This window comes from Notamacropus eugenii, chromosome 5 (assembly GCF_028372415.1).
Source record: "Notamacropus eugenii isolate mMacEug1 chromosome 5, mMacEug1.pri_v2, whole genome shotgun sequence".
In the NCBI taxonomy this organism is placed as follows: domain Eukaryota; kingdom Metazoa; phylum Chordata; class Mammalia; order Diprotodontia; family Macropodidae; genus Notamacropus; species Notamacropus eugenii.
In genome coordinates, this window is record NC_092876.1 from 266,405,395 (window position 1) to 266,419,468 (window position 14,074).

Consider the following 14,074-nt stretch of genomic DNA (forward strand, 5'->3'; position numbering starts at 1 on the left):
GTAGTTTACAATGTAAATCATGATTGAAATGCCAGATTGAGAAGAAAGAAGTATCTCCAACAAGGGACATAGCAGTACCAAAAACAAAAAAAGGAGTCTTTTCTAATCTCGGGAAGGTAAGAACGGATTGAAAAGACAGGAGGCAAGTTAAATAAGATGATGAAACACACATGTACACACATACATATTTTTGTATACCATCGTTAAGGGAATTTGTTTCACTTGACTGCATATTTGCTACAAGAAGTTTGTGGTGGAGGGCAGGAGGGAGAGAAACTTGATTTCTCCATTTTTTAAAAAATAAAGATTTCCTGGGGGTAATACAGATTTGCAATATTACTTGTACTTTCAAAGGAGGTCATCATATTTTATTTATTATTAGTTTTGCTTAACTATTTTTCTTTGTTATAATAGATTTCTCATGAAGTGGTAGGGGCCTGTAAGTATCTATAATGCAAAAACAAGACACATCAATAAAACTGAAAGTAACCAAAAAAAATTAGGACCTGGGGAAATTTTCAGGGTGGTAGGAGGAATACTTACATATAGAAAGCAAGGTAGTATGCACTGTTCATTCAGTTGATATCAGCAAGCATTTGTTCATTCATTGGCTGTAACATGGAATGCATCATGCTAAGTACTAGGGGAGAAACAGGTCTGTGACCATGTTGAAGTTCATATGGAAAGAGCATAATGAAAATAAATTTATCACTACTTAAGTGTAATGGGGTCAAAGGCTTCAGAGAACTTTTGTGGATGCAGTAAATTCTGTAGATTCAGTATTTTGTTTATCCCTTCTAGTAACAGTATCATAAACTAGGCCTTCATCACATAGGACAGGTCTTTAGATTTTACTGCTGTTGCAAGAAGTCCTAAATGCCATTTTGGTCTGAAATACAATAAAGAGATTAATGACTGAGTCTGTTGTACATCTATTAGGAGGAAACTTGAATTATGATGAGGGAACCTCTAACCTCACATAAACCCATAGTGAGAGCTAATCTTTAGGATGAGACCAGTAAGCTAAGAATATTCTCTAAGGACTTAACCTGGTAACTTATTTAAAACATACAAGAGAAAAAGATCAAAGAATAATGTTTCTTAATAAATCCTTTTCTTCCTCTTACCTAACCTCTTTCCCACGTTCTGATTGCCAAATCAAATAGACAACTTGGTCAGTTCAGTTAAACAACCAGTAATTTCAGTGAAACAATTAAACTGATGGATTTGTTACTGAGTACTAACATCCAGAAAGGTGTTACACAGGTAGGGAGATCATCACCCAAGACTTATTGGTATGCCTTCTCATCAGAACGCTTTCTGCCAATTCTACACATTTCCCAAAAGATTACCTAATATAGTGGAACCTTTCCTGAGGTTCTTTGAGTAAGTATTTCAGGGATAGGGCTGTAACACTCAGACTGTCCATCTATCATACTTTAAAATTAGAAACTTACCTTTTCTCCCTTGATAATCTTTTATGACATTTATTGAATGCAAGTCATTGTTGGCAAAGTGTTCAGCTTGCTGATGCTCAATTTGCATATTTCCATTGGCCTTCAGGCTGTGTGTAATTGTATTTAAGTCTCCTGGGATTGTGGTGTTCCAGCATTCACAGCCAAAGGCATTTTGCCAGTGTCATTGAAGGTAACACTATATAACTTCAAGACAAAGAGAGCATCTTTGGGGGAGCTGGTGATAAAAAATATGAGGTTTTTGACTATTGAAAACACTGTAGTATTCCAACTGTGATCCAGTCTGATCTCCACCTACTACTCTATCGTGAGCCCGTTATTCATTTGTGGTTCTTTGCTATACACCAAACATATGGATGGTCTAATGGGCTGCCTCTATAACTACTTGTCATAGACTTTGAAACTGCATATTTTTCATCCACTTCATTTTCCTTTGTGGATGGTTAGTCTGATCTCTTTTATACGGCTATGGATTTCCTATTCCAGAGACAATTATCAGTACCATATCATCTGCAAACAGCATGTGAAGAGACAGCATCAACAGGCAATTCTTTTGTTTAGACATTACCTGGGATATTATTGCTTAAGCACATTTGGTGAAAAGCATCCTTTAGATAGAAGAATAAAATTATCTCTTCCGTTGTATACTATTACCAACTCATATGAATTGGATATATAGGTGAGAAACCTCTTGTCTGAGGAGAGCCTTCCAGGTTGAATTTTGTCAGAAAACAATAAAGACTTCTTTTTATTTTCAGTTCTGTGACCATAACGAAGTATGCAGAAAATTACCTGTGAAAATAAAATCTTTCTGTTTTCTTCTGATGTTTTCATTTGTGATGGCCTTGATGTGTACATGGCCATGCTGATTAAATTAAAGAAAATAAACCCTGAACTGATGATTTAATTCAAGCAAGATTACTGGATCCAGCAGCCCCAACCTGAGTTTTTGCTTACTCAACATGTGAATACAGAAGCAATTAATATTATTGAAAATGCTGAGTCTTTCTTTCAATGATACAAAACACATTACAATGTTTGGATGAAGGGCACCAGACAGGGAGCAGAAATCAATTCAATTGAAAAGACACAGAATTGCCTAGATGGGAAATAGCTTTCTCCCGTGACCCTGCTTTGTGCTACTAACTCTAGGGTAATTTTTCCTCAGAAGTATAACAGAAAAGCTATAATTTAAAGTTCCTTTTCATAAAAGAAGATTTATTTTGGATTAAGTGATTTTATGATGCAACATGGTTTTAAACAAAAATAGAGATCAGTATGAAAATAAAACAAATTGTACACATTAAAATATCTTTCCCTCAAAGCATTTTAGAATCATAAAAAATACAACACAAGAGTCGTCAGATATTCAGATGAGGATCAGTATACAAATTTCCCAGAAAGCAAACATTATATTACATTTCAAAGTCACAGGCTTTATATAATACTGCCCATGAACCACTTCCTGTATGTTTTACAATTTGCTGTATTTGCCTTGAAGAAAGAAGATGAAATTTAACTGATGAAGAATGAAATGAGAGATGTGTAATCTTAATGCTTCTATCAAATATCTCCCATTTTTAAAATCTCTATTAAAAATTACATTGAATGAATGTGCAACTTAAATCAAACTCCCTGAAAGATATAAACATTGCTATTGCATGTGATATGTAGAATAGTGGACACGTGAGGCAAGGAAAGCATGAAAAGGCATAAAAAACGCATTGCCGGTGCTCGACTTAAACCTTAGAAATAAATGTGTTTTCTTTTACAGTGTCTTAAATCTTTTAAAAAGAAAGACTTATTATAAAATTAGATTAAGTAATACTTTCAGTAAGAGATGAAGGAGATGCATGGATTTTATGAGTTCATTTGGGAATGCCTGCATCCCTATTATAAAAACATGTAATTTTATGCCCTTTCCTCATATTGACAGCCCCCAGAGTTGCTTGGAACACCCTACAAAAGATAGCTACATTACCTTTAAGCATTTTGGAGCATTAGGGTTTCATACTGTGTGTTTCCCTTTTAATCTTTCCAGAATGTTCCTACTTGTCTTTTTCTACAAAGGGTGGTAGTCAGTCAGAGCTACACTGATGGTCCCTGCCTTGTCTCAGTAATTACTGATTTACTTTGACCCATACACCATCTCTAGCATATACTTCAAAGTCATGACATTTTAAAAGGAAGATGTGATGGAAAAACATTACCACACCCTTAGTACAGTGCCTGGCATATAGTGGGTGCTGAATAAATGCTTGTTGACTTGACCTACCCAAGGATACTAGACATAAAAACTTTGTATAAATGAAACTTTTAGTCTTGTAAGATACCCTAAAGCCATCCTCCCAAGTATTTTAACCTTTGCATTAAAATAATATTCTATCCTTCTGAATCATGAAAGCCAAAAGAAATGACCTTTTGTGGATAAAAGACCTTTCAGTTCTAATTAACTTGTTAAATTACAAACCCTGCTCAGATCTTGATTTGTCATTCTATAATTAAACTCTTAAATTTTCTTATATCATTTAATAGATAAAATTTAAGATGCCACTAGAAAACATGATTTGAATAATTTCCCCAAAGCTCTTCTCATTGAAAGAATGTCCACTAAGCATAAATTAAATATAATAAAAGTATCGAAGCACCACCCTTCATTTTATTTACTATACAAGGCTCAATAATAATAATTAATTTTAAAAACCCACAATGCATATTAATGCTAGACTTTTGAACCTCCTGGTCAATATATGACTAGCTTTAATACTTTTTGGCTAAATTCTGCTGTACAGTATAGATAATAATCAACCTACCATAGTTACAAAATGAGTGTTTCCCCCCACCCCTCAATGAATGAATTTTCAAAAAATGGCTTCACTAGACAATACATTATATTTTTCATAGTTGAAAATCAAGTTCAACTATATGTATACTACTCCTCCCTGCTCCACCAAAAAGAGATGCAACAAAATTAGTACTGTCCCTCTCTCCACCCCTCCTCTTGGTCTTTACCATCACTTCATCTGTTCAGACTCCTTTCTGGTCCAAAAATGCTATGATGTAAGTAGCACACACCCTTAATACATTCTTTGTGCCAGACCCATAGAATACTGTTGCTACTCCCATTGCCCGACAGCTGGTCAGTAATGACTTACATTCTCGGGGTGGCTCAAATGTTAGGCTCCTTGTCTCCATTTCTCATTTTGAATGCCCTCCTAATGGGCAGAAACTGGCCATAAGCCAAAACACAGCTAGCTCTCATGTCACTAGCATGTGTTTAGCTCTGTACCAGGCAAAGGGTATAGTCATGGAAGACTTAAGGAGTTCTCAAAAAATTAAATTCTCATGTTAGAAAAAAGGCATCTTGCTTTGGCTTCAACCAAGTCACCTTATGGTGAAGAATGAAGATGCTTGGATGCCAATCTGCCCTATCTCATTTGTACGTAGTCGTTTGCACATTGTCTCTCCCATTAGAATGTGGGCTCCTTGAAGGAAGGTACAGTTTTTGCTTCTGTTGGCATCCGCACCATTCAGGGCAGTATATGACATATAACTGCTTAATAAATGCTTTTTGACTGCTAGAATATTGCTAAAAATCAGCGAGACTATGTATGCAGAGACATAGCAAGGAGATTTAAGATTTTCATTTCTCTTGGAAATCATACCAAATCCTTTACATTTTTAAAAATCATCTAGGATGAAAAAAATATTTTAATGAAATTATCATGTGCTAATTTTACAAACAACATAGGTGGAATTTGATTGTTACTTAAGTAATAATGTAAAAAAGTAACCTTGGCAGAACTCATTCAAACAAAAAATATGCAGAAAACGTTCTGTATCCTTTGGTAGTAATTTCTAATGCATTAAACTATCATGACACTTTTTTGTACACTTTAAAAAAATAATCCATCATATATGGCTAGAGGACTGTCCTGTGAGAGGTGGAGTGTGGGTTTTGGAGAAATTTTTTCTCATGTAAGAGTACATATTTTGTCTGTTGAAGAAAAGTATTTTCTTTTCCTGGGTCGGGGTACTATTGCTATACCATTTACCAGTGAAGGTAGTTCAGCAGTTTTTGTTTTGTTTGTTTCATTTGTGTGGACAAAAATAGAAGGTGTAAATAATTAAAGAGTATCTTTGACATATACTTTTGGGGATGAATTATTATGAAGAAGAAGTAAGAATAGTTGGGTACAAAATTTTAAAACTCCTATTTCCTTTAGCTAATCTCACCAATGAAAAAAGACATGAATTAGGAGCTCTTGGCATGAGTTGGTTGTAGGAAAGTGAGCGCTGGCTGTTAAATGTGCTTCCATCCACGTCACTTTACTGGAATATCTTAGGGATTCATGATCTTATCTTCCTTGGGTACTCTATTATAATACCTTCATCTCTTAGTGGATCATGTCTTCCTCTTCTATCCACTGTGCCACCTAAGTGCTCCACGTTCATGAATTGCTATGACTGAGGAGGCTAATCCATTGCTATGTCTCCATTTTTAACTAAATTGATCCCAGAGGAGAGACATGTATTCTCTCACCGGATCCATATTTGAAGCTTTTCCACCTTGGTAGGATCTGCCAGAGTTTTGTTTCTGCTGACAACCCAGGATTACTTCCACATCAATATGAGGAATGAGGATGGGGACTTCAGTGGAAGGGTCTCCATCTAACTACAAAGAAACGATCATGTGATAACAATGGCAATGTGTGCCTCTGGTATCATCCAACAGATATCCACAGAGATATATGACAAGGAGAACTATTATAAACCTATGTTATATAAATATGTAATATGAGAGTTGTGTCAGTTTTGTGTTATTGTAGCTTGAAGTCAGAGCATAAATACTGAATCAATATGTTTTAGCAGGACAATGAAAATAAAACATTGGGCTGAAGTCTGAATTTCTCCCAAAAGAAATTAAAAAGCAACTATTAAATTTGCAGAGGTATTTTTCTCTCTTCATGGATGTAGGTTTACAGATATTTTTAGGAGACTCTCTTATTTTAATAAGATAGTTTAAAAAGATAAAAGGCATAAGTCAATAAACTTACAAAATCCACTGATGTTGGAATATGTTGACTAAAGCAATGATTTTGTCATTTTCTAGGATGGATTGTATAATATATGAGTTTATAGGAATAAGATATTCACAAGATAATACATTTAGAGTCCCAAAGAACCTGAGGGGCCATCTAGGCCCCTGAGGAAACTGAAGCCCAGATAGGTTAAACGATTTGGCCATGGTCACACAAGTGAGTGGTAGAGTAGGAATCTGCCTACAGGTCCTCTGACTTGAAATCTATGAATCTTGCCACACTATACCACGTCTCTATAAACCACAGACAAACAATTGATCTTATTCCTCTATAGTCTCATTTCATATATTCAATCACATTTTTGATTCATTATATTGATATGAGTTACCTATGGGAATGGATAAGATTTATGCTATAGGTGTACTTTTAAATGGCTCGATAATAATTTTCAATATGTAGCAAAACATATTTATGCTAAAGAAATATTCTTATGTTAAAAAGATTTTAGTATAGATCTCTGACAGTAATATGTATACTGTTTGAGGACCAGCCTAGGTATAATCATAAAGGTTTATCACCAGAAGTTTGGCCAATAGGTGACAAATTTTTTGGCCATGGAAATTCATGAAGACTATCTACTAGGACACAGAAAAGTGGGATTCTGCACTAGTGGAAGGAGGGCACACAGTGAAGTCATATGTACAAATCTCATCTCTCTTACTGAGGGCAGGAAATGTGCCTTATTTCATATTTTTATCACCTGGCCCCAACATAGTACTCTGTGTGTAGTGGGTATTTAATATAAGGGTTGATGTTGAATTAAAATCATTTAAGGAATACAACGTGAGTCCATTTTAAGCCAATAAAGTCTACCCTGTTAAACATTCTGTGACTTGGGATCTGTGTTGTAAGCAAACATGAAGGTGATAAATACTGTTCAAATGGACCTGAATTTAGTAGGACAGAGATTTTCATGCTTCAAACTTAAGATACGTTCTGTCTACTGCAGTCAAAGCAATGTGAAACTACATGACTCTTTTGGTATTTCATTTTGATAATTTGAAGAACTATGCTCTAGGTTCATCCTCCTCTGGAATTCACAGACCAGGTGCTGCTACTGGGGGCACCTGAAACTCTTCAATGTAAATGCCCACTGTCTATCCAGGACATGACCAGCATTAACAAATGATTCCATGCCAAAGTTAACCAAATATAAATAGCAATTAAAGGATCTGGGGGACTGTCAGCGAAGAAACAGAATGGGAATTGAAAAGAAATTCGAGAACAACTTTGTATCTCTGTTTCCATCCAAGGGATATTTACTGAGATATTTGGCATTGAGAATTACTACATATATGGATCCTGCTGTTGATATAATAAATGCATATCACTTTTGAATTCTTTAAAGCCTGGTTTTCAAAAGTACATATGTCATGGACAGGAAAATGCTTATGGGTATTCTCAACAGTGGAATGCTTTTTTTAAAAAAGATTTTTTTGTTTATTGTGAAGAAATGTTACTTGAATGCTTTTGTTTAGTCATAGTTCTGTGTTTTCTGCCCTTTTCTAATGAAGGAGAATAAATTAGGCAAACATGCTAAGGAGGTCATCAGAAATTCCAGGTTCTGGGAAAAGCTTCACATAGTCTCACTAAGAATGTTTGTATTTATTAGGCAATTCTATACTTTGGGAGAAGTTAACATATCTCATAGAGTGATCTGCTTTTAAAATAACAGAAAAGCTGTTTTTCTCGCTCCACTTGAATCTCTTACCTGATGGATTATAGACTATGGCAAGCAAACTGAAAGGACAGCAAATGTGAAAATTGAGTGTCATTCCTGAAGAAGTGAGATCATGTATATCAGATAGTTTGTTAAAAGACTACATTGTAAATACTAGTATACGAATATATTTTCATACACATTGATCAAAGACATGTGCATAAAAGTATGCCATACTATTTTGTCTTTATAACATGGGAAAACAGAATACAAAAGAGGCCATAATTATTTGCATAATTAAAGATATGATCTCTATAGCTGTGCTCATTAAGTGCAAACAAATATTCTAAGTCCAAATCTGTTGTTTGCTTTTTCTCCTTGTTTTTCTGGGAAGCTTAGAGAACACACACAGATCTTCCTCTCTAAGGATATTCTTCACCACACCGATCATGCCATCAGTGTGGGATTGTAATATAGTCCACAGGGAATAAATGGCATCCTCCTTGGAGGTCACAACAGTAAATGCGACCCAACCAACTGAACAATAACCAGTTACATTATTGCCTTGAAAGTCAGATGTATCACCTCTGGAGAATACCAAATTTCCAATGTTTTACAATAATAACCCTGGAGTTGTTCTTGTATCTAATTCTTAAAGAATGTTTCAGGCAAGATTCTAATAACATTAGACTGACCAATTACTCTAATGTTTATGTTAACCACCCCACCCCCAAATATACTTCATTCAACTGAAATTATGAGAGATTATGACCATAAAAATGGTACAAAGACATGTGGAGACATCTCAGACGACTTTCAGGTAAAGGACAAACTTTGGTGAAATTAAACATACTTAAAATTGAAGATGTCATGCAGTTATTGAGATACCATAGAAAATACCACCAATTAATTAACATTCTTAAGAATATTATGCATCAGCGACAACTCAGGCTTAGAAACACATTATGGACAGTTTAAATTCCTGAGGTGGCCACGAATGAGGGAAATTGCCACTGGTACTCTTTAAAAGGGTTGATTTCTTACACAATGCTCTGGGCTTCCCAAGTGAGCTTAGTACTGAACAGTGGAGTACGACTAGATGTGTGGGGAGGGTGGGGCAGGAAGGAATAGAAAAATATCCCTTTTAAATGCTATCTTAAAGTAGTTAATGGATGGGAAAAAAACTGGTGAACTTAAAATAAATACTTAATACATGATTACACAGTATGAGTCCCCTCCCCCCCCAGAAAAAGATTCCTTTCATGACCAGACTTGATAGTGGTAGACATTGCCAGGAGAAGAAAGGTGAATTCTAAGAAACTTCCTTATTTACTTCTAAGAGTGAATGAGTTGCTGTCAGTCATAACTGTAACATCTCGTTGACTTTGGTACATTCAGTGCAAAATATTAGGGGAAATTTTTTTGTCCTTATAAAAATAAAAGGTATTTTTTTCCCCTTGAGAGTACTTAAAAGTACCACACTAAAACAATGCATGGAAAATGGAAGAGATGAGACACATATGCAAGGTTCTTATTCACAATTTAAAGAACACAAATATAATAAGCCTATAAAAATAAACAAAAGTCACTGTGTATTTTTTCCTGATATGATGTGATAAATTGATATTTTAAAAATGGTTTCCATGCATTATAAAGCATAAAATCTGTAATTCATTAGTAATTCATGGTATAACCATTCATCTGTAGCCACCTTTACTTAGACACATCCCACCTGAATATGTATTTTTCACCAATCAGCTTTATGGCAGCCCATTTTAGTTACCTCCCTGTGACTCAGATTCCTCTTCGTGACAACTCTAAAAGTTGACACGTATGGTGCACACCATGCAGGCGCTCAGTCTTGAGTATAGCAAGAAAGGCTTGTTCTATCATAAGAGTGGGCATAGATTAATGTAATTTCAGGAAATATTTTTCTTTATTATATCATTTAACTTTAGCTAATTTGGAGGTTGGGTCAAATGATACCACAATTTGGCTTGAATAAAAGTCCAAGACTAGTTTCAGGATCCTGATAAGTCCTTATAATTACCGTGTAGTTGATCCTGTACAGTCTCATCTTGTTCCTGGAACATAATGAATGGAAGAAAAAAAAGTTTGGCAGTCAGGAAGAACTGGTGATTGAAAGACTGTTGGGTTTTCCTTGTACATCAGGCCTATCCAGATTCTTCCAAGAGGACTCTGTCACCACCGTCCTATACGCCCCAGAAATTATTGAGCATTTGTTCTTGGAATCTCAGTCCCTAGACACACTATAAAGTAACCATTCTCTAGGAACTCCCAAACGCGGTTCACTCATTCTTCAAGAGGGCAAGTTGCATGAAGTCCCATCCACAAAGGGTTAGACGCTATGGTTGCCAGATCACTCAAGTCCAAAAGTACTTGTTTCTTCAACAGCTGTCAAAAGTTTTTCATAAAGCATGGAGAATGATGGATAGGGGGGAAGGTCCAGACGATTAAAACAAGTATGGGCCCTGCAAAAATAAAAATTTAAAAAGACACATAAGTATCAGTCTATCTAAAACTTCAAATTAAATTAACCATGGATTTGTCATATACTTTTTCAATTTATATACGGTTTCATGACCAATTCCACTATCTCCTGGCTTTTTTGGGGGAAAAAAGATTCTATATGACTACAAATTAACCAGAATTAAATATGTCTGTTGTTTTTCAAGGGTATTTTAAATCTGTTATAGAGCATACCTTGTCTTATTCTCTAAACAACAGGTGAAATCTATAATTTAAAAGGATCACTATTTTGGTGTGGATCATTTCTTGACAAGAAGATTATAATCTTCCACCTAGGACCAGGACCCCCATCTGTGGTCTATTATAGTAACTCACAACTCTGCATTTTTCCTAGGATCAAGAAGGGACTCTTTAACCTAGGAAACTCTGCCTATCAGACTGAAATCATCAGGAATTTCCCAGTCTACCTCAAGGAGCTCATCCAAATCTGAATCTTGTGCCTTAACATTTTCCCCTGGGTCACAGTGAGCAATAATGGCTATTCAATCCCTATATGAACTATTTCCTTTTACAAATGTTTCCTTTCCCCCAAGATAGGAATAAAATATGTCTTCCTGTTATTTGCACCTGAATCACAATAAAAACATGGTCTGAAGCCAGTACAATCTTATCAGGAAAGAGATCTGAACTTTTGACATCGAATAAGCAGCATTCTATTTTGAATGTGAAACAGTTTAGTTTAAGAATAATATTTACAATCAAGTATTGTCCCTGGGCATTTATGCTTTAACTTATCTTATACATCATTTATAGATTTGTGAAATGAAATGAATGTACATGTACTATCTTATTCATCATACTGCCATCCATAAAGAATTTATAGTAAGGACTCTAAAAAACCAAACCACTTCTTTAATTCATACTGCAGGAGACCCTCTGAATTTCTCCAGTCTATACTTTTATCCTCATTCCCCACCAGTAATGACCTTTCTATGGAGTTCTCTGCAACACAGAACAACTAAGACAGAATAGGGAGGTCATTGGGGTGCCTCTGTGAGTTACTAAGCAATGTGGACTCCAGACATTTCACTCGCTAGCTAGACTAGTCTGTGGAGGAGTACGAGGCAGCAGGCTAGCATCAGCCAAGAATATCCCCTCAAAAATATCTTCTCCACATTTTTCCAACCACTAAAGGTTTTTCTATTAACGAAGATCTGAAAGCAAGTACCCATTGGGAAGATAATCCTATCACATTCAAACATCTAGGGTTCTTAATTCCTTTAATCTAATCTACCACTTCTTAAAGGGAAGTGTTTTTGGAGGGAGCAGAACAGGAAGCAACTAAGACAAAGAGAATGAAAAAAGAAAAGAAAAAGTTAAGCACTTTCACTGACCAAGCTTCTATTCTAATATGGACTTCTACCCCTTGGATCCCCTCCCCCAACACTTCCTTCTCCATCTTCAATATAGTTAATCTAGTTCTAGAGGTCCTTTGTGAGTAGGGCTAAGGGTGGCCCTCTCTATGTCCCATAGATGCCTCGGGATTCCTGCGTATTGTCCAGTTTCTGGACACACAGAGCAAATACTGACCTGAGTCATTTAATATTTTCCCTAAATGTTGGCTTACATAAGAGAATACTTTTTACTTTAATATTAATGAAGCAGTGTTTCTAGATTTTTTAAAATGTAATACAGGTGACTGAATTATATGCTATATGACTATTTTTTGTACCTTACTTTTTACCACAACCTAAAACTGATCTTCAGGTTAATATTTTGGCTTTTTGTTTTCCCTGCCCTAACTGTTCTTCCTGAAAGAGATAGATATCCAGGAAAAGCTTAAAATCCATCTTGATCCATAGTAAAGATTTTTTAATGATAATTTTACCTCAGTTTTGAGCCTCCTAATTCAATAATTATTTCTTAATTTTCATCAGGAAGGAAAAAGTTTTCCTATGTGAATATGCAAATCTTTTAAAATCATGGCATCTCAGAGGTATGAGATGTTATAAAGACCATTCTATCCAAATGTCTTGTTATAATGATGAGGAAAATGAGGGCATAAATTGTTATTTTTTTTCTCCCCTTCCTGACATGTCGCTTTATTTCCAGATTTTCTAGATCATTGCATAGTTAGACAGTATCTTGAAAGGGCAGTGTTCCATTTTTATGAACAGTGAATTGAGTTTTTGTGTATTTAATCTTACCAGGTGAGTCCATTATTATTTCACATCTACACATATATTTCATATTTACAAATCGGGTCCTTTTATAAAACAGAATTATTGTTAAAGTGAACAATCATCCTCAATTATTCTTTGTTTGCTTAAATCAGGATACCTTCTGTTGCACTTTACATATAAAACACTTTAAATCAACTCTCTCCCCAGAATCTTAACATTAAATTATTTTCTACTTGACTAGAGATCACATGTACAGCAATTACACTATAGAAGAGTTAGTAGAATACCCATATAATGAAGAGACAAAAGGTTGTGAATGTAAATTCATAAAGAAGTAATTATAGCTATTATATTTATGGTAGGAAGTTTCAGATTTCTTTCTCAGAAACATTTGGAAAAATAATTCTATTTTCTAATAGAGTGAAATCTCAAGGCAGCAAATGAGCTAAAGAAAAAAATTGTTGCAAGGTGAAAATGGAGGTGAATGTGACTTAATAGAACCCCCCTTTTAATGATGGCACTTGGGGGCAAAGCACCTTTCCATTGTTTGTGGAGATTTCTGGGAAAAAGAAATGAATTCTATACAGTTTCCCATGCTTTCCCACATCCAACAACTCAGGAAGTATATGATGTCTCTCTCTGTCTCTCTCTACAACAGATTTATCCATCTTCCTTTGATGGGTAGGTATAATCTTAGATGTAGACAGGGAATGGTCTATACTCTTGACTTCAAACTTTAAAGATGCTTTAGCAATCAAAGGATGCTAAGGTGCTGCTTAGTAGAGTGGCAGCAATGTTGTCTTTGGAACCAGAAGACCTGGGTTGAAGTTCAAATCCTGCTTACTAGCTGTGTATTCTTTGTCAAATCAGCATAACATTCTGAATCTCAATTTCCTTATCTGTAACATGATAGGGCTGAATGAAATGATCTCTCCGGTCCCTTCCAAATCTAATATTCTGTGATTTTTAGAGGTCTTTCTAGTCTGATCTTGTTTCAAAATGACTCTTGTTAAGTCATTTGCAGCTTAAAATGTAGCTGCAGTTACTAAATTATAATAAAAGGTTACCATGACCACCTGAATTAGATCTTGGTCACTGTATAATTGAAATCATTTGTGTCACACATCTCCTTCCTTCTAAATAGCTTTAACAGTAACTTTGGAA

General features: G+C 35.3%; 1 protein-coding gene across 11 annotated transcripts in view; it reads right to left on the bottom strand.

Moving 5' to 3' along the window:
- Positions 1–2,672: 2,672 nt before the first annotated feature.
- Positions 2,673–14,074, bottom strand: part of HECW2 (HECT, C2 and WW domain containing E3 ubiquitin protein ligase 2) — a 507,687-nt gene continuing 496,285 nt past the window's right edge. For all 11 annotated transcript variants that reach the window (XM_072612728.1, XM_072612727.1, XM_072612726.1 and 8 more), the window contains one exon: positions 2,673–10,729. In XM_072612728.1, coding sequence (XP_072468829.1) covers positions 10,618–10,729 — 112 coding nt within the window. In that variant the 3' untranslated portion in view covers positions 2,673–10,617. The remainder of the gene's footprint in view (positions 10,730–14,074) is intronic.